The following is a 22,078-nucleotide window of genomic DNA, read 5'->3' as shown; positions in this document are numbered from 1 at the left end:
GAGGATTCTGGGTAAAAGAAAGGCAGGAGCATAAGTGGCCTGTTTGAGCAAGAGCAAGGAGGCCAGTATGGTTGAAGCAAAGTGGGCAAAGGGGACACTGGATAGTAGATGAGGTTAGAGAGGAAAGGAGGGGAGGAGAACCTTTAACCTTTACTCTGACAGAACTGAGAATTCACCAAAGAGTTTTGAACAAAGACAGATGGTGATCTGACTTTCCAGGGTAACAGGACTACATTGCTTTGTTGCTCTAATAGATTGAATAGGGGCTCCAGGGTGGAACTTGGGAAACAGGAGATGGTCCTGCCTGGCAGGGCCAGAGTGGTAGCAAGGAAGTGATTTTAAAAAAAAGTAGATGCCAGGTATATTTAAAGGTTGTGTCCACAGGATTTGCTAATATAATTTCAGTAGCTTAGATAACCCAAAGTAGTTTCATTCAGGACCTTATTATAGAGGTTTTCCAATGTAGTGATCTTTAATCATAATGCAACTTTAATGGCAGTACATTTCCCGTGGCTAATAATTTAAACTTTCACTGGATGTGTTCTTACTCTTTTTGCTAATAATAAATTTTGCGGCCTAGTAGCTTTTCTTCCGGAGAAGGCAATGGCAAGCCACTCCAGTACTATTGCCTAGAAAATCCCATGGATGGAGGAGCCTGGTAGGCTGCAGTCCGTGGGGTCACTAAGGGTCAGACACGACCGAGCGACTTCACTTTCACTTTTCACTTTCACACATTGGAGAAGGAAATGGCAACCCACTCCAGTGTTCTTGCCTGGAGAATCCCAGGGATGGGGGAGCCTGGTGGGCTTCCGTCTATGGGGTCACACAGAGTCGGACACAACTGAAGTGACTTAGCAGCAGCAGCAGCAGCTTTTCTTCACATTCAGATAGTGGATATTCAGTGACTTGTCTGGATACAGATTTCCTCTGTATATAGATTTTCTATAGTGAGTTTTTGTCAAAGTTTTCTTCCTTTATACTCAGTAGAGAAAACAGAAGACCATTACAACAGGCCATTCCATTGAGAAAAATTTAGATTATTTAATCATCTCTCTTGCTTTCTCCATGATCCAGCGGATGTTGGCAATTTGATCTCTGGTGCCTCTGCCTTTTCTAAAACCTGCTTGAACATCTGGGAGTTCACGGTTCACATATTGCTGAAGCCTGGATTGGAGAATTTTGAGTATGACTTTACTAGCGTGTGAGATGAGTGCAATTGTGCGGTAGTTTGAGCATTCTTTGGCATTGCCTTTCTTTGGGATTAGAATGAAGACTGACCTTTTCCAGTCCTGTGGCCACTGCTGAGTTTTCCAAATTTGCTGGCATATTGAGTGCAGCACTTTGACAGCATCATCTTTCAAGATTTGAAATAGCTCAACTGGAATTCCATCACCTCCACTAGCTTTGTTCGTCGTGATGCTTTCTAAGGCCCACTTGACTTCACATTCCAAGATGTCTGGCTCTAGGTCAGTGATCACGTTATTGTGATTATCTTGGTTGTGAAGATCTTTTTTGCACAGTTCTTCTGTGTATTCTTGCCACCTCTTCTTAATATCTTCTGCTTCTGTTAGGTCCATACCATTTCTGTCCTTTATCAAGCCCATCTTTGCATGAAATGTTCCCTTGGAATCTCTAATTTTCTTGAAGAGATCTCTTGTTTTTCCTATTCTGTTGTTTTCCTCTATTTCTTTGCATTGATCACTGAGGAAGGCTTTCTTATCTCTCCTTGCTGTTCTTTGGAACTCTGCATTCAGATGCTTATATCTTTCCTTTTCTCCTTTGCTTTTCGCTTCTCTTCTTTTCACAGCTATTTGTAAGGCCTCCTCAGACAGCCATTTTGCTCTTTTGCATTTCTTTTCCATGGGGATGGTCTTGGTCCCTGTCTCCTGTACAATGTCATGAACCTCCGTCCAGAGTTCATCAGGCACTCTATCCATCAGATCTAGTCCCTTCAATCTATTTCTCACTTCCACTGTATAATCATAAGGGATTTGATTTAGGTCATATCTGAATGGTCTAGTGGTTTTCCCTACTTTCTTCAATTTCAGTCTGAATTTGGCAATAAGGAGTTCATGATCTGAGCCACACTTAGCTCCTGGTCTTGTTTTTGCTAACTGTATAGAGCTTCTCCATCTTTGGCTGCAAAGAATATAATCAATCTGATTTCGGTGTTGACCATCTGGTGATGTCCATGTGTAGAGTCTTCTCTTGTGTTGTTGGAAGCGGGTGTTTGCTATGACCAGTGCATTCTCTTGGCAAATCTCTATTAGCCTTTGCCCTGCTTCATTCCGTGCTCCAAGGCCAAATTTGCCTGTTACTCCAGGTGTTTCTTGACTTCCTACTTTTGCATTCCAGTCCCCTATAATGAAAAGGACAACTGTTTTGGGTGTTAGTTCTAAAGATGGAATACCAGACCACCTGACCTGCCTCTTGAGAAACCTGTATGCAGGTCAGGAAGCAACAGTCAGAACTATACATGAAACAACAGACTGGTTCCAAATAGGAAAAGGAGTATGTCAAGGTTGTATATTGTCACCCTGCTTATTTAACTTACATGCAAAGCACATCATGAGGAACGCTGGGCTGGAAGAAGCACAAGCTGGAATCAGGATTGCTGGGAGAAATATCAGTAACCTCAGATATGCAGATGACACCACCCTTATGGCAGAAAGTGAAGAGGAACTCAAAAGCCTCTTGATGAAAGTGAAAGAGGAGAGTGAAAAGGTTGGCTTGAAGCTCACCATTCAGAAAACAAAGATCATGGCATCTGGTCCCATCACTTCATGGGAAATAGATGGGGAAACAGTGGAAACAGTGTCAGACTTTATTTTGGGGGGCTCCAAAATCACTGCGGATGCTGATTGCAGCCATGAAATTAAAAGACGCTTACTCCTTGGAAGGAAAGTTGTGACCAAGCTTGATAGTATATTAAAAAGCAGAGACATTACTTTGCCAACAAAGGTCGGTCTAGTCAAGGCTATGGTTTTTCCAGTGGTCATGTATGGATGTGAGAGTTGGACTGTGAAGAAGGCTGATCGCCGAAGAATTGATGCTTTTGAACTGTGGTGTTGGAGAAGACTCTTGAGAGTCCCTTGGACTGCAAGGAGATCCAACCAGTCCATTCTAAAGGAGATCAATCCTGGGTGCTCATTGGAAGGACTGATGCTAAAGCTGAAGCTCCAATACTTTGGCCACCTCATGCGACGAGCTGACTCACTGGAAAAGAGTCTGATGCTGGGAAGGATTGGGGGCCGGAGGAGAAGGGGACGACAGAGAATGAGATGGCTGGATGGCATCACTGATGCGATGGACATGAGTTTGAGTGAACTCTGGGAGTTGGTGATGGACAGGGAGGCCTGGCGTGCTGTGATTCATGAGGTCGCAAAGAGTCGGACACGACTGAGCGGCTGAACTGAACTGAACTGAATTGAACTGAATTGTCTCTCTTAGCTAGCCAAGAATATTCTCATTTTCTCCCTTGTTCTGGTTCTCATTCTCCTTCCCTCCCTCCTTCCCCTCCCCCCAAATTATTGGCATAGATCCAGAAGCATTGGGTTTCAAACATTCTAGAATTATATTAATAATAATTTTTTCTTGGTAGGCATTTCTTTTTGAAATCAGAATACCTGAGTCTAAAAATGTTTGATTCTATCAGGTTACATTTGAGTTTATGGTGCCATGTGATGTGTAATGGAAACTGTTTGTTTTGAAGAAGCAGTTTCATATGAAATTGTGTAAAATGTAATTGTATAATTCTTTGAAGACTCTTGAGAGTCCCTTGGGCTGCAAGGAGGTCAAACCAGTCAATTCTAAAGGAAATTAGTCCTGAATATTCATTGGAAGGACTGAGCTGAAGCGGAAGCTCCAATACTTTGGCCATGATGCAAAGAACTGACTCATTGGAAAAGACCCTGATGCTGGGAAAGACTGAAGACAGGACGAGAAGGGGACGACAGAGAAGAGATGGTTAGATGGCATCACCAACATGATGGACATGAGTTTGAGCAAGCTCTGGGAGTTGGTGATGGACAGGGAAGCCTGGCATGCTGCAGTCCACGGGGTCGCAAAGAGTCAGACATGACTGCACGACTGAACTTACTGACTTAAGTTTGGGAAGACGTGTTATCATAGTACAGCATCTCCCATACATTTGGGGCCAAGTTCTTTGTGTGGGGGGCTGTCCTTTGTATTGCTACCTCTGCCTGGCCTCGACCCACTAGATGTCAGTAGCATTTCCCCACTGTGTGATGCTCAAAAATGACTCCCAGCATTTCCAAATGCCCCCTCAGGCACAAAAACCACCCCTGGTTGACGCCCACAGTCATATTCTATTTCTCATGCTTTGCCTCCCTACAGGCATTAAATAGGGCATATATGCAAATTTGTTTTTTCTATCACCTTTCCTTTTATTCCTGTTTTTTCTTGTGAAAGGATGTGAAAACTTTCATTATGTTTCAGTGTTTTCTTCCTCTCACCCCTAAATGAAAAGTACTTTTTTAAAAAAAAGTCCAGTTTTTTAGGTAAATGCAAGTCTTGGCTCCTTGCTGGCCTTTGTTGGCTTTGTTCAGCCATGAGAGTCGCCATTTGTCTCTCCTGTCTCCCAGAGACGCCTCACAAAACATCACTTGAGCGGGGAGAGAAAACCAAGCCTCAGACCTTTCTGCGCCACTGACCTCTTGACGTTAAGTTGAAGTTAAGCCGCTTCTTTGAGCAAACTGCTCGACACACAGTCCCTTTCTATTCTGAATAGGGCCTGTGCCCAGGAGGTTTGGGGGCTCCGGTTTAGTTCTCAGAACTGCAAAACCCCAAATCTCACAGCTGCTCAGCCAGGAACCTCCACCCATGCATTTCTGTGTGTGCTTCCTTTAAATGGTTTCCTCGCTAACCCATGAACACGCCCGGCTGCTCTCTGGCCACCTTCTGGTATCAGTTCTCCTTTCATCAGCCGAGGGCCAGACTTCATTATAAATGGGTGTTCATCACATCACACTAGTCGCGGTGGCACTGTGGATTTCTTATGGTATTTCTTCCTCCATCGCTCTTGACATTTGTCTTACATCTCTTAGCAAAGCTCCCCAAAAGTCCCTCATGTTTATATTACATAGAACACTGAGAGTTTCCTTAAGATGAAAGTAAATTCTGTTCTTTATTATAACAAGCACACAGGATTACCTTCTCTGTTACTTTTGTAAGATTGTCGAGCGTAATGTACATGTTCAGCTTGATCGTGGGGTTTTTAATACTTAGAAATACAAGATAAATTTAAGATGACCTTGCTTCTCTTTTTCCACCCATCCCCCAAAATCAACTCCAACTTTCTTTTGCTCAGTAGATGCGAGTACTTTTACTGCTGATTCCCTTCTGAGCCAGCAGTAGCAAGCATGTACCATACAGCCAGTGCATTTGTACTGTCAGGTATAAAACCCTTCTAGCTGTAGTAACTCTTGCCACTGATATCAATTCACTTTGAATCCCAGGGCAGTCAAAGAAGGCTCATGGCATTAGATTGCAGGATTGAAATGCTTAGCAAACTACCAGTGCCCCTCTGTGCTGTGCTCCCTTTGTGGTTTGCCAAGCAAGATTCGCTCTCAGCTTGTCTTCGCATATTCGCTCATAACAGCTCCCTCTGCAGACTGCAAAGCCCCAGGTGGGCTGCAGCCAGCCTCAACCAGATCAGAGCAGGGTTGACATTAGAGGGGAGCAAAACTTGCCACCCCCACAATGTGTCTGTTTGGCTTGAAGATTATTGGGGGCTAGTTGTTTTTAAGAAGCAAAAGACTCAGGAAGTCTTTCTTTTCACCTCCCCCTTAACCGCCTGAAGCAATTTAAAGGGTCTGATCCAGGAAGAGTACTAGCACCAGAGATGTCTGCAGAGAATGTGGGCTAGATGTGGTGGGGGAACTCAGCAGGCTAGGGAGACCAAAGTCCCCTCTGCATCCCATAGTCTTGGTAGCAAGCATTTGTTTCCCAAACATTTGTTTCTCCATCTCCATGTGAATTGCCTTCCTCCCCTTTGAGGTCCCCAACCCCTAACCCTCTTCTCCTCCTCTCAGTTGGCTCATAAGTTCCAATTGCCCAGCTTGTCCTTGAGCCTCATATTCCGGAGGATATGAGGCCATATTCCCCTTAGGTATGTAATTTATTTTGGCTTTTTTCTCCTGTTAATCCATCTCAGGTCAGGAGACCCATCAGGAGAACCTACAGGAGTAGAGGAAAATTTTTTCCTTCTCCATCATCTTCCTGTTCTCCCCAAAGAATAGAAACTCACTTCCAGGAGGAGTACTCCATCCTTCATTTTGCTGTTCTAGTCTTAATTGTTCATGTTCCTGATTAACAGTTTGCAAGTTGCCTTAATGGGAGTGTATATATGAAAGGATAAAGAGGGAAATAAACCTTTGTCATGCCTGTTAAGACACAATCTTGTCGATCTTTAAGTCAAAATTTGGGGTTTCTGAAATTGTGTTTGATGTTAACTCACAGACACATTAAAAGCATCACTTTCCTAAAATTCACACTGCAAATTTAGGATAAATTTTAGAAAGTGATACTTCTATAAAATATTTGCCATGACATTAAATAGTCAGTTCCTAAATTACACAAAAAATTCAACATAATTTGCAATCACCTATTCATGAAAGCATCTGTGGTGTAAAGATAAACATGGTGATTAATAAGCTCAGTACAGAGAATTAAAACGGAAGTTTTCTATCAGAATGAGTAACTTGAGAAATTGCGTATCTCCTTTTCTGCCTTTTTCTAATGTAGAGAAGTCTACTTTGGTGTAGTATCTTTTATTTAAATAGTGGTGTAAAGTGATTTTTTTAATAGTGATTTTCAGAAGTTACATATATTTTTAAAACTCCTAAGTGAAGTGAGGTTTGATTCAGCATTGCTTATGTTCAATGAGAACTATTGATCAGCTTCTCAATTCCTCTTAGTCTAATGAGTTTTGGTTTTAAAACTTACATAAGAAAGTATTGCTGTGACTGTGGAGAAACCTGGGTGTTTTGGTCAACTTTGAGTTATTACGTGAGTCTCATGTCTATGAAATTACTAGATTAGACACACCTTGTTTACAGCCAACACTTAAGGAGTCACCTGGAGTTCCCAGGTCTTCCTTTGTCTCTCCAAATTAAAAATAATCAGCCAGAAATAAGATTGCTGCTATAAAAGAATAGTTGTGTACTATAAATATTTGAAGCCAGCATGTGTTTTTTCACGTTTCTCTGAACATTTTCTTCTCTCATTAAACACTAAAGTAAAAAAAGGAGAAAAATTATTTACTGTTTTCTATTCTTTTTCAGTGAAAATCACACAGATTTGTTTCTGTGTGATGTGAATTGTTTCTGCGTTTTAAATTCTGGAATGAAACATGCTATGAGATGAAAGGCTTAAGAGTGTTATGTAAACTAACTTTAAACTTCTTTTTGAGCACTGAAGAAATTACCATGTAGGGAATAAATGAGTCTTTGTCTTATGAAGTAGCAGATTACAGTTCAGGTTTATTCAGCTTCAGTTTTGTTCAGCTGTTTATGTTTGGTTTTTATCTGAGCAATTGCAAGTACCATAGGAGCAAAAATAGGAAATAGACTAAAGCTCCGAAGTTGCTTATGGTCTCTTTAGGAAGATAAACACACATTCTTTTTTATTTTTAATTATATTGTATATAATACAGAATATAGCCATCATCATTTGTCTTACAAGATTACATCTAAGAAAGAAATGACCATAAAGAAAGGCTTACTCTTTAAATATTTAGGTAGATAATGGAGAAAATTTTAGATGACTTATTTAACTATGCACTTCAGTGTTTTCATCAGTTAATTGGCATACATCAGGGTTGTAATGATTAAAATAATACATGTAAAACCTGTAAGCACATAGCATGTGCTTAGTAAATGAGAGCTACTCATAGTAGTAACATCATCTTGGCTTAACAATAGTACCTATGAATTACATAGCATTTTTCTGTTCTACAAATGAAGAAATTAACACTTACAGAGGGTGATTTCCTTAAGATTGTCCAGCTAAATAAGAGTTGGAACTAGGATTGAATCTAGGGACTCTAACTCCAGAGACCAGTCTCACAATGGTGATACTGTTATACTGTGATACTGTTATACTGCCTATCATTTATCCATTTATTTCACAAAAATTAATTGAACACATTTACATGCTAGGTACTGTTTGTCATTAATAACATTATTTATATTGAATACAGAGGAGAATCAACAAAATGTGAAGCTCATATAATGACATTTTTATTTTGACAAAGCCTAATCCAAATATTTAAGCGCATTTATAAATAACATCTACTTAATAAATACTGGAATCAATGAATATTGCTTCTCCCAGGATCATGGACCAGATAATACCAAATAAATAATGTGCTTATAAAACCTTGGATTTTTTACAGTGCGTTATTCATACATTTAGATAGGACTTAAATGAGGAAATTTCTTATTCACTTTTTTATTTTATTCATTTTAAAAGTTACCAACAATACATTACCCATACATGGACCCTTGTAGTCTAATCACTAGAAAGTAGGAAAGTCATAAACCATTTGCTGCTTTATCCTATAGTTCTGAATTATTGTGCTTTGCAAAGAAGCATCCATGGGTGAATTTAAACAGAAAATCATCTGGTGGTTTCATATGTGGTGGGCTCCTTGCAGTATGCTTGTCTTTTGCCTCTAAGTCTCTGCCATCTCAACTTTCACTCTAAGTAGAACCATAAAGTGAGTTTTATGTTTGTTGGTTGGTTGATTTTGTTTTTAAAAACTAAAGAGGCTTTCTTGGTGCCTATTATCTACCAAGCTATGACCTGTTAAACCAGTCATTTAGGGGCCCGAGTAGGGTCATATGAACATTTTTCTGTTTGGTGGTATTTTCCATTCAGAAGTCAATCAGAGGGTTGCAGATGGGGTGCATCAGGTTTTGTAAAGAGATTGTATAGTGTCTTCTTGAATGTTTTATCTAAAAAAAGAAATATAATGGGGTCTGTGCTACTTCTGGCTGATGCAAGGCAGGTGAGGATGTTTTTTATTTCAATTAAATGATTCAGTTGCTGACATTCCGCTCTTTGGTACACAACAAAAAAAATGGGTTTGAAAATGCTGTATGGAAGGAAGCAAACGATTAGTAGAATCTGAATGACCAGAAGGTGCCTTTTCACAGAGCTGTAAGTCAGATCTTTCTCTGTAATGGATGTACAAGTCCTTATTTTTCTCAGATGGTTGACAAAAGAGTAGTATGATGTTAGGACAACTAATAATGAAAACCCAATAAATGTGGTTCCAATGAGGCCTGCAGTCTGAGAGATCTTGGCTCCTAGTTCCATCTGTAAATTATAGCACTTCATCTCTCCCCCATTTGTAGCCTCTACAACTGAGTAGTATATGATAACTGGAATAATTATGACTAGAACAACTATCCATATGTAAACACATAGTTTTCTAGCAAAGTTGGGCTGGCGAAATTTTTTCAGTAAGTGACCGTAGAATATTTTCTCGTAACACGAAGTGGTCTCTTGTGTGGAATCCTTTTTCATTAAGGTAGCATAGCGGCTTATGGCAATCCAGCTTAAAATTAAGAGGCTGACGAACATGCTTACATGCATGGATAGAGTTCCCAAAAAGTTGACCACCCTGCATTGTGGAGATTGATATTCCCACTGAAAACCTTTCAGGAAATAGATACCCATGAAAGGCATGGCACTGCACACGAGTAAGTTTGCAGTCACAAGATGTGCTAGGTAGATGTGTGTTGATGTTTTCTTAGCTATTTTTGTTAAAAATATCCACTGGGAGAGAGAATTTCCAAACAGACCAATGATACAAAGGAAGGTATAAATGATCGGTAAAGCCATGTAAGAGATCTTGGATGGTTGAACACATGTTGTGTTGTTACTCATTTATATCAGATTTCCTTGAATTTTGCCACAGGAGCTAGAACAGAGTTGCAGATATTTAATATTAAAATTACAAATGGTATTTAAACTGAATAATTTTTAAGCATTGGCTAAAATAAAATAGTAACATAAATATAGTGAATGGAAAGGGAAAGTATAGATTCCTTCTCACCTTTTCTAATCACGATTGTCCGATTGAAATAAAAGCAGGAAGTTGATTATTGTGGATGGTGCCTTTGTCTAAAGAATAAAATTTGAAGAAATAGTTAAATGCCTGAGATTTATGCTTTTATACTAGAGAAAAGTATAATTCTTATACTAGATTTTAAGGTAGTTTGTAAAAGACAATTGATTTTGGCCTAGGAAGGTAATTTTTAGAAGTTTAAGGCACATGCAAGCAATACTTACTGGCCAAAGGAAACTGTTGCAAAAGTATTTTGTGGTCATGTTAACAGAAGACCAATTTTTAATTACCACCTTGCTGCTGCTGCTGCTAAGTCGCTTCAGTCGTGTCCGACTCTGTGCGATCCCATAGACAGCAGCCCACCAGGCTGCTCTGTCCCTGGGATTCTCCAGGCAAGAACACTGGAGTGGGTTGCCATTTCCTTCTCCAAATTACCACCTTAATTGTCCATCAGTTCAGTTCAGTTCAGTTCAGTCGCTCAGTTGTGTCCGACTCTCCGCGACCCCATGAATCACAGCACACCAGGCCTCCCTGTCCATAAATACTTTTAAAAATGGTATCTTTTCATGGCTAAGTTAAAGAGCTTCTCTCTAATCCAATACTATTAGAACTGTCTCTTTTCGTATTTCAGAAGTAAACTTAATTCTGTATCAACATTCAGGCAAGATCTTGAATTAAACAGAAGAAAAATGTAGTGACCAAGGATAGACACCAGGATACCAGGGTCCTTACTGTATGTCATCAGTAATTTCTTATTTCAGATATTTAATGCTCATCTATCATACTTTAGTAAAAATTTAGTTTAAGATTCTGAATCAAACTGTAGTTGCTACTGCTTGTTGGTTAGAGCGCCCTCATGTGTCTTTGTGTGCAACTTAGTACCTTGGTTTTTCAGAGAAGTGTATTGTTTTTTGTTTTTTAGAAGATACTTTAATCACAGTATAAATGCAGGTGATTTGGCCTTTTTAATGTCTTGTTTTTTAAATGTCTCTTGCTTCAAAAGGTACACATACAGACTCCTTTTCAAATTTTTCTCATTCCTTTATTTTTCTTTTAGTTGGAAATAAGAAAAGGTTTTGGATTCTGGTCAAATAAAAACCATGAGCTCTTTTCAGAATGTGCTTCAGTTCTCCGTATTTTTCACCATACATTTCTAAGTACCACATTCTCCACTCTTTTATAATCTAGAATAAGGATACTCAGGTTTTTTTTTTTCTTCTCATTCTCTTTTTTGATAAACACAAAATTTTTTTGCTATACAGTGCCTTCTGAGATTCTTATATGCTCCTAGCTCCTCAGGGATATTTTGCTCTTTACCCCTCTTCAGAATCAGATTATATTTTTTGTATCTTAGATTATAAAAGTAGGGATTTTTCCCAAAATATACCACTGTAATTTTGAAATTACTTTTTAAATCAACCTTCACTCAAAGGCTTGAAAGCTTGGGTGTCTCTAGGTTCAAATACTAAGACCCTTAATGTCTACCAGTGTCTGTCATGTTATTTTGTTGCTTTGCAATTTTTATTTAGAAAATGGTGCATATGCTTCAGAGTGAGTTTGTATCTGAGTCCAGTACAGCCTGGCAAATGGGAATTGATTTAAAACTCAGTGAAATTAGCCAGTTTATTTCTTAAGGAAAAAAATTATCTGATCAAAGTGGTTGTTTATATTTCATAAAGAATGGAACTTCCTTTTGTGATGATGTTAAAGAAAAACACTAGCTACTGCCTTGTATAGATAATGCATTGTGTACTAAAATCTATAAGGGGGATGCTTTTGTATTAATGGCTAGACCACCACATAGAAAGTCTGTCATCATCTTATTCATTGCCATTGCCTTGCTTTCCTATTTCACCCTAGCAGATGCTTCAGAACAGAGGAGAGGTAAAGAGACCTTCCCAGAGGCTAGCTTTATCGGATGGATGACCTTGAGACTCTAGAGGAACCTTCAGTATAACAGACAACAACTAGTTGACCATCTTTAGCTTGCCAAACATCAAGCTTGTATCTACTATGTACCTCTCCTTTAAAAGTAAAGTCTGATTATAAAACTGCTAGGTAATTATTTTCTAAAATTTCGAAACCATAAGGCTTAAGAAATCAAATAACAATCACATGTTATATATACAGAATGGCTCTCTAGAAAATGTGTGCAAGTCTGCGTTCTGCTCAGAATGCCTGTCTTAAATCAGTCCTGTAACACATCGTACTTCTGCTAATTTGTCAAATGAAAGTTGTCTACAATTCTAACTTTAGCTACTAACGGTTACCTACGTAATTCATATGCTGACCTTTCTTAGTGATCAGTTTTAAAATGTAAACATTTTAATCCTGTTAGAGTTTTTATATAAAGAGTTAACTTTTAAGCTCAAACTGAGTGATCAGTCTTACCTGTATCAGTAGTTTATGCCAGCCAAGGCTCTGTTGTTCAGGGTAGTGATGCTCGATTTCAGATTTATAACTCTCTGATCATCAGTCTTCCATTATCTTTCAGTTTTACTCAGGGAGAATAGATTCTTGCATGACACCAACTACAGTGGGAAGAAAGGAAATTAAAAACAGTATTGAAGAAATTCGATAGTTATGGTGAATGTAGCAACTACCTTCTCAAAAAAAACTCATTTCTCTATTTCTATAGTGGGAGGAAGTTGGTGGACAATATATATACTGTGCTTCCTTATTATTATTTCATGAACCGGTTACACCTCACTTAGCTTCATTAGCATGCTTGGCAGAAGTTAAGTTCAAAGGTTTAGTCCCCGTGGCTAGTTACTTTTGTAAAAATACAGTGGTAGAGAGAACCATTCCATAGTAACCTTCTAAAATATTGGTACAAACTTATCTGTAAAATCATTTGTGGATGGCTTATTTGCAATTCAGCTTTATTGTGAATAAAGGGAAGCAGAATTCAAAGTTGTTTTACTTGTAGGAGGTTATTGGAATCAAATATCATAGAACTGGGGGATAAAGAAGTGAGGCCCAGAGCAGTACACTGTAAGCACAGACTACACTCAAGGGTTTTGGTCTCATCTTGGAGGGTGTGCATGTGTGTATGTGTGTGCGCGTGCACTCAGTTGCTATGTCATGTCCAACTCTTTGTGACCCCATGGACTGTAGCCCACCAGGCTCCTCTGTCCAATGGGATTATCCCAGCAAGAATACTGGCATAGGTTGCCATTTCCCCAATAGACTAACCCATTCTGCTTCAGATTGTCCTCTGCTGCCTCCATTCAGTTTCAAAAGCAGTACATTGTTTGGAGCATTTCATTATGAATTTGGGAAATCCTGGAAAGTGCCAGAATTGAAGACCAAAGATGCCTCAAATAAAATCAATAGCTATATTACAATATAAAGAACTGTGAAACCAATTTGATGTATAGGATTGTTTCATCAGTCTATTAACTATTAACTAAATGAACGCTAAGTACCATAGTTAAACCAGTGGGAGTCTGAGGATGGGAACAGCAATCTAATTTCATCAGGCTCAAGCACTTCAGTTATCTGTAACAATCTTCATTTAAAATTAAGACATATACTTTTGCCATTTCTCATAACCAGTCATGCTTATCTTATTTCTTGTTGATTGGATAAATTCACCCTAATGCTTGCTAATATTTCTCTTTAAAATAATATACATGTTTCAATGCCATTCTCCCAAATCATCCCACCCTCGCCCTCTCCCACAGAGTCCCAAAGACTGTTCTACACTGAGGACTACCCGAGTGTCTGGATTTTGTTCTGCTGTTATTCATCTTTGCCATGCTTGCCATCATTTAATTAAGAACAGTGACTCATCTGGGGGTACATGGCCATTGATTGCAGAGTTATCTGGCCTCTGGAATTCCTATCATTTTTATTTCAGCAATTTTTCATGTTCCAGGAAGAAATTATTTAGAACAAAAAATAGTCTAGATGTCCATCAACAGATGAATGGATAAAGAAATTATGGTAAATTTATACAATGGAATATTATTCAGCCATTAAAAGGAATGAATTTGTGTCAGTTATAGTGAGGTGGATGAAACTAGAGGCTCTTTTACAGAGTGAAGTAAGTCAGAAAGAGAAAAACAAGTATCGTATATTAACACATATATTTGAAATCTAGAAAAGTGGTATTGATGAACCTAGTAGAGAATGGCCTTATAGACACAGAGGGGGAGTGTGGGACAAATTGAGAAAGTAGTTTTGACATACATACACTATCATGTGTGAAATAGTTAGTGGGAAGTTGCTAAATAACACAGGGAGCCCAGCCTGGCACTCTGTGATGACCCAGAAGGGTAGGATAGAGAGAGGGAGGGAAGGGATATATATAGACTGATTTGCATTGTTGTACGGCAGAAACCAACACAAAATTGTAAAGCAATCTTCTACCAATAAATAAAATTTTTAGAAAACAGTTTGAAATAATTTAGAGAAGAAAGAATGTAAAAGGAATCCTGTTTATAAGTGATCGAAAGATAATTTTAGTATTACCTTTTTGAGGGTTAAGCACCTTCGGTCCAAGAAAAAAGAATGTCCTTACTCTCTACAACTTATCCTCCATTGTCCCCAAACTCAGTAGATGATACCATCACTTCTTCAGTTATTCAAGCTAAAAACCTAGGAATCATCCTTGATTCCTCTCTTTCCTTCACATCTCACATCCAATCAGTTGCTGCTACTGCAGCTCCTATCACCACCACCACTAGTATTAGCCTCATTTAATGAAAGCCTGTTATGTGCCAGGCATCCTGTTAAATGCTTTATATGCATGTCTTATTTAGTCTTCAAAATACTCTGTGAAATAAATACTATGAAATAAGTATCTTCATTTTATAGGTGAGGAAAACTGAACCTCAGAAAAGTCACATAAGTTGCCCAAGGTCGTGTAGCCATCTGTCCTCACAGAGCAGGTAATTGAAGAGAACAAGGCCATAGTTTCCATGCCTTTTTAAAAAAAATCTAGCCTCTAAAGTCAACACCATCACTTCTGCAGTATTCTGTTGGTCGCCTAAAGCCAGTGATTCATTGTGGGAGGTATAAATATCAGGAGATAATGGTTGTTGGGAGCCATCTTGGATGCTGGCTACCACAGATGGCAATCAACCATTGAACCAAGGAAGAGTCAGAAATACTGCTTAAAATGATAGTCAGATGACATAATTTATCTGGCAGGAATGCCTGGATAGGTGTAATTTTCACCTTTTCTTCCTCTATTTTGATTTTTTTTTTAATGCTCTGTAGTTTTCTTAAACAGTGCAGTTCATTTCACAAATGTTTGTTTGAGTTCCTGCTGTGTTTCCAGGAGGTGTGTGTGGAGGTCACTGAAGAAGTATAACATGCCCAAGGCGACACAACTAGTAAATTTACTTTAAGGCACCCTCTACCTTAGCAGCAACTACTGGTTTTTCTCTAGAGTCAGTAAGGGTAAGTAAACTAGAGTCAAGTTTTCAATACTTTTTTTCATAGACAGGGTTCTAGGCTCTGAGGTAGCAGAACTGACTGGGAGAACTCAAGCCCAATTTTATTCTTTCCTGGAAAACTTTGGACTTCATTAAGGTAATTTTTATTCCATCAATATCAGTATAAAGTCTTTATGATTTTAGTGATTTTGAGTTCCCTAACTGAAATAGAAGGAAAATTTTATTTATATTTTTCTAAGACACTGGGCAGTATTCATGTAATTGGTAAAAGGTGTGGATGTCAGAGAATTACCAGAAATATAGCTTAGGCAGAAATGTCAAGAATTGCAAGTTCTCTGTCAAAGTGGCCCCTTGGCCTTTTCTCATTTAGGTCACCTATAGTTTTCTTTGGTTCTCATTCATCTTTCCCATGCTTCTCTTCTTCAAAGTTCTGCTTCTGTTTCCAAATCTAAACGCTCTTGCCTAACCATTTTAATTACTTCCTATATCCTCTGCCAAATACTGGCTTCCTCAGTGTTCTGCTCTGACCCTTATGATTTACTCCTTGAAGTATTAGAATAATTCCCCAGAGTGTAAGTCTTGCCATGTGTGAAGTTTCCTGCTTTTGAGATGTTAGACATTCAAAGGGCAGGCATGCTCCAGTGCAGTTTGACAATCCACAGTGAGCTGTATTCAACAGGGGTATATAAGAGCTTTCCTGGCGGATCACTGGGATTAGGACAGGGTCCCTTTTCAACTTGCCTCAGAGCCAGAACCCAGAGGACACAAGACAGCTCAATCATATCTGTACCATTGTGCTTAAACTAGACGGTTATTTTGACCTACCAGCTTAGTGTCTTCTAAAATGGCAACAGTGTGTCTCTAAAGCCCTGTCTCTGATGACTCAGAAGCTCAGGGCATTGGGAGGCTGGTGTGCAGTAAGAGATGACATGCCTTATGTGGTCCACATTAGAACTTCACATTCAAAAGATAGTTATTTCTTCAAGGGGGAGTGGGGTGAGGGGGCAGTGGAAGCCTTTATCCAGCTCACTGCACACCCGAGCCAGCAGTTACCTTTAGGAGGAGCGAAATAGAGATCTGTTACACAAAGCTGTGGTTTGTTCAAGGCTCTCTGAGGTCCTCGCTCTCTTCAGGATGTGGTGTCTGGCCACAGCCCTGTCTCTGTCTCCAGTTGCACTGTGCTCAGGCCTCACCATCTATCACGAGCAGCTATAATCATGGCCATCTCACCCTTAATCAGGGTGTGAAGATCCTCTACTTGCTGCTACAAGCTGACTTGGGAGTATTTCCCTCAAGAACTGTTTAAAAAAAAAACAGCACAAATTATAATCCAAAGTGTGGAAATGTATAATAGCACAGAAGAGTGATTACCTCTGGAGAAGGAAATGGCAACCCACTCCAGTACTCTTGCCTGGAAAATCCCATGGACAGAGGAACCTGGTAGGTTACAGTCCATGGGGTCGCAAAGAGTGGGGCACGACTGAGCGACTTCACTTTCTTTCTTTCTTTTCTTTTGTAAGAAAGGTCTAATGACAAAACATAAAATGGAACTGCCAGTTAGAGTTTCACTATACTTCACCTGTGGCTTTTGTCTTTCCAGATACGCTTGAACCGTACTGGGTACATTGTCTTCTAGAAATGCACACCATCGAAACATGGTGGCAGTCATTAGAACTAGAATCTCCACAGAGGTGGCAGTTGGAAAGCAGATGGGAAATTAGCAGATTTTAAGGAGAGGGAAACTTCAGCATTGGATTAGATGAGGCAAAGATATTTTTGAGGACAGTTAAATTTTGAATTTCAACATCTTTGAGTCAATCAAGTTTGGTTCATATCATGCTTCAGAACCTACCTACCTTTTTGTTTACAAGTTCTTTGAAAAGCCAAAAGTAGACTAAAATTTCTGAAAATGGAACATTGAATGCTAGAATTCTTAAAATAATTTAGGCCATTTTATTGTCACAGGTATAAAATACATACGTACACCTATACCCTAGTGACTTGGATTATGACTTGCAGTGAGATTTAGGGAGTTAAAAAGGCATCATGTATCAGTGCCCAGAACCCTCATCACTGCTCCTTTCTTCCAAAGACCATTTCCTGGCCATTTTATTACCAATCACTTCTTTGGAATCTCTAGTAAGATTGTCTGGAGGGTAAGTCTGCTGCTCTGTGTCACTATCTTTATTCAAAGGGAAAAAAGATGTCAAAGGAAGATGAGTAAGAGTTGAGTATCTAAGGTCTTACATCCTATACCTATTAGTGTCTATATTTATTTTCTCTTATTAAGAGCCCCAGGTATTGCAGTAACAAGCTTTCCTGAGAACCACTTTTAGGAAATTTATAAAACTAACAAATGATAACCACTGAAGTGCTTTTATATAAATTCATTTAATTTTTATGCTATATTTAATTAAAATATCTCTGAGATGGGTACCATTATTACTGTCATTTCCTAGGTGAGGAGACTTAGGTCCATAGAGGATAAATAACTTGTTGATGGTACTACAACTGGTATATTGTAGGGCTATTACTGAAGTCACTGATAGTGTGACTTCAGATCCCATACTCTTCACTGCTACCAGAATCTGGACTGTTTAGGTAAAGGTGACCAAATATCCCTGGTGACCAAAACAGTATCAGGTTTCAATCTGGACATTTATTAATTGCTGCCAACTCTCCATTATACTGGTGCTTTTGCCCTTTGCAGTTGATAGGTAATCTGAGGGTGTCATATTTTGAGACTCTAAATATATTTTTCCCCGTTTTACCCAGTGGATTTTAGTATTCATTGGTGATCCTTGTCTGAATCATTTCTTATATTGGTGGTTGTGTCTTCATAATATTTTGACTGGTAGAGATATATTAGACTTGAAGTACTCATTTTAAGGTATCTCTCTAATCAAGTGTTTGTGTTTCATTAGATATTTCTCAAATTGTACTATGTGTGGTATAGCTTCTAATATTACCATGTAGGCTCTTGTTCTTCCTCCATCAAAAGCCAGTCTAAAATGTATTGTTTTAATAAACCTACAAATAAATATTGAAGCCAGGAAATATAAGTTCTCTGGAATTCCATATCGCCAGAAGTATTTGGTAGAGAAAATTGAAAAGAAGCAACCACAGTTAAATTTTAACACAGAAAAAGTCTGTAGAGAATCATTTCTTTGGTGATGCTTTGACCAGTAGAGGGCAATCTACTACCAGCCCTAGTTAAACCTCTTTTGCTGTTAAAGGCTGAAGCATAAGCTGCCTGTTTTGCACTATCTTCCAGCTAGAAATTTGAACAATTTAAAAGTTTAGGGTTTTTTTTTAAGCTTTGAGAAAATGATAAACTTCTTTATTTTCGTAGCTGGAAAACACTTTAAACGTGGTAGGATAAAAGTCATTGTATGGACAATGGATTTCTGTCCTTAAGCTGAAAACCCATTGACACTTATCTGTCTTTAATAGGCTATGTCCTTTGGAGATTTTATTTTGCTTTATACTAGTGATTACCACAAGTGTTACCTTCATAAAGTCATTCACAACTATAATTACCGTAGTGGTAAAAAGAAAGTCTGACATTTTATTATATGAAAGTTTTTCTCATATCTGTAGCTTTTCTTAACTTTTTTTAAATCATAGCAATTCATGGACCTAGTTTTGTAAATTCTGCTGCTGCTGCTGCTGCTGCTAAGTCGCTTCAGTCGTGTCCGACTCTGCGACCCCATAGACAGCAGCCAACTAGGCTCCTCTGTCCCTGGGATTCTCCAGGCAAGAATACTGGAGTGGGTTGCCATTTCCTTCTCCATTTGTAAACTCAAATGATACTAAAAAGGCTTGTGATGAAAACAGCATGTCGCGTCATGTTATTAACCAATGTCATTTAAAAGGTCTTTTACCTAATGAAGAAAGCAGAGGAGAAATTACCTTGACCCTCCCCTGTAGTCACTTCTTCCTGGGTACTTAACAAATTCTGTAGATCCCTTCCTCTTAAGAGATCACCTAACCAGTTGCCTCATCATGCAGCATATGCTTGTTTTTATCTGTCAACACATTGTTCATTACTAAATCTTCAATAGCCCTTCCACTCCCCACTCTTCAGTGGTTTGGAAAATAAATTTCTCTCCCTCTCTCTTTCATACCCAGACACACACACACAGCTTTTAAGCAAAATAATTTAAGGCATTGTCTTTTTTGTCAATGAAACTACTATATTTGTTGTCACCTTTTAGAAATTAATGGCATATATTCTTTTAATGTTATGTGCATACCAAACCACACCTAGACTTGGTGACTTCTGACAACAATCATTGGTTCACTCTCAATCCTGCAATTTGTTCTGGGGTCATTCATGCAGCTTCTTCGTTATCGGGAAGCTCAGCTGAGCCTCAGTGGTCCGCGATGGCCTCACTCATGTCTGGAGCCTCAGCTGAGATGGTGGTACAGGCTAAGTATGTCTCTCCATGTAATTTTTCATCCTGGGTTTATTTACCCTGTGGTGGTCTCAGGGTTCCAGGAGCACAAAACTGGAAGCTGCAAGGCCTCTTAAGGCTTTGCTCAGATGCCGTACAATGTCCACTACATTTTATGGGTCAAAGCAAGTCACAGTACCTGCTCAGACTCAAGAGATGGGCAAAGACTCTACTTCTGGATGGGAAGAGCTGCAGAGAATTTTAATCTAATGGCAACCCACTCCAGTATTCTTGCCTGGAGAATCCCATGGACAGAGGAACCTTGCGGGCTACAGTCCATGGGGTCTCAAGAGTCGGACACGACTGAGTGACTTTCACTTCACTCACTATCTTTTCTTTAATGCACTTGCAACTGCTACTGCTAAGTCACTCCAGTCGTGTCCGACTCTGTGACCCCATAGACAGAAGCCCACCAGGCTCCCCCGTCCCTGGGATTCTCCAGGCAAGAACACTGGAGTGGGTTGCCATTTCCTTCTCCAATGTGTGAAAGTGAAAAGTGAAAGTGAAGTCGCTCAGTCGTGTCCGACCCTTAGCAACCCCACGGACTGCAGCCTACCAGGCTGCTCCATCCATGGGATTTTCTAGGCAAGAGTAGGTCTCAACGTCAGGTTCCTGGGGAAGCCTCCCGCTCGAGGTAACCCCTTGGTACCTCTAGCCGTCCTGAGCGCATTTCCATTGGAGATGCATTCATGAGTGTACAGATCCTTGCGGAGTAGTAAACCCAAGCATGGGACGACTCCCCCAGATAACCGCGCACCTGTCAACCCCCTGCCCCCAACATGATAATTCCTGATGTTAGGACTCTTGAAAAACTAAATTTGTTAAAACTACGTTGGTCCCCCTGCTTTGCTGAGCTCCCTTACTCATTTTCAGATGGTCCTCCCAGATCACCCCATTAAAACTAAACAACCCGCATTCCTGTCCCCCAACCGGCTCTCATGTCTTCTGCCACCACTAAAACAACTCCTAACACGATAAATCGTTTATTGTCTCCCGACCCCACCATCCACCCCTCCCCATCCCCCACTCTAATCCAACCCCGTGAGAATATTGAGGAAAGGCTTATCCAATGTTCTAACTAGATTTTTATATTTTCTCCCTCAAAGTACAGTACAGTGGCGCTTCCATAAGGATTAATACAGTATGCGTACCTCAGAGTCCATTGTTTCTTGGATAACATCCAAAAAGAAAATTTTACTTTGCAAAGACATACCCACTGTGCCTCGCTTCAGTCTTGGAGCTGTCATTTTCTTTTGCTCATTTCTTCTATGAAGAGGTATATTGAAAGTATTAGGAATCCATACTCTTTCCTTTGTACTTTTTATCCTCTGTAAATAACCCCTTTCTATTTTTAGAACTAATCTAGCTTTTCAGTAAAACTAGAGGAAAAGTCTGTTACTGCTAACCTGATGGTAAAAAGTGGATCCTAAGAGTGGAGGGCAATTACTAATAGCTCCCAGAAAGAATGAAGCTGCTGGGCCAAAGCAGAAACAACATTCATTTGTGGGTGTGTCTGGTGGTAAAAGTCCAATGCTGTAAGGAACAATACTGCATAGGAACCTGGAATGTTAGCTCCGTGAATCAAGGTAAATTAGACATGGTCAAGCAGGAGATGGCAAGAGTGAGCATCAACATCTTAGGAATTAGTAAACTAAAGTGGACATTATATCTCCAATGCCTGCCTGCCTGCTAAGTCACTTCAGCCGTGTCCGACTCTTTGCGACCCTATGGACTATAGCCCATCAGGCTCCTCTGTCCATGGGATTCTCCAGACAAGAATGCTGGAGTGGGTTGCCATACCCTCCTCCAGGGGATTTTCCCAACCCAGGGATTGAACCCCTGTCTCCTGCATTGCTGGCAGATTCTTTACCATCTGAACCATTGGGGAAGCCCCAGCTATCTCCAATACTAGAGCCTAAAAGGATATAGAAAGATGATTAGTCTATCTTGCTGCTCTAGTAGCGTTCCCTCCATCATGCTAGGTTGTACTTATTACTGGAGGTTTAGTTCTTTGCAGGATCACAAATGCCAGCTGACAGAGCATGAGACCCTCATTTACTTATTTAGCTGACTCTTCTCACCACTTGCCGCATATATTTGGAACTCTATAATCAGTCTGC

The 22,078-nt window shown here is 39.6% G+C and overlaps 2 protein-coding genes across 9 annotated transcripts in view; one reads left to right on the top strand and one right to left on the bottom strand.

Moving 5' to 3' along the window:
• Positions 1–22,078, top strand: part of CASK (calcium/calmodulin dependent serine protein kinase) — a 387,791-nt gene that overhangs the window by 198,380 nt on the left and 167,333 nt on the right. The gene's annotated exons all lie outside the window — the stretch shown is intronic.
• The window catches only part of GPR82 (G protein-coupled receptor 82), a 29,097-nt gene continuing 15,908 nt past the window's right edge, over positions 8,890–22,078 (bottom strand). Inside the window, exons 2-4 of the mRNA XM_088834119.1 lie at positions 12,488–12,627; positions 10,085–10,152; positions 8,890–9,949 (exon numbers count right to left, since the gene is read on the bottom strand). Of these exons, the coding sequence (XP_088690245.1) occupies positions 8,905–9,915 (1,011 nt within the window). The 5' untranslated portion in view covers positions 9,916–9,949; positions 10,085–10,152; positions 12,488–12,627 and the 3' untranslated portion in view covers positions 8,890–8,904. The remainder of the gene's footprint in view (positions 9,950–10,084; positions 10,153–12,487; positions 12,628–22,078) is intronic.

This window comes from Moschus berezovskii, chromosome X (genome assembly GCF_049115385.1).
Source record: "Moschus berezovskii isolate FMDL1 chromosome X, NW_MosBer_1.0, whole genome shotgun sequence".
NCBI classification, from domain to species: Eukaryota; Metazoa; Chordata; class Mammalia; order Artiodactyla; family Moschidae; genus Moschus; species Moschus berezovskii.
This window is presented reverse-complemented; position numbering and strand designations above follow the sequence as displayed.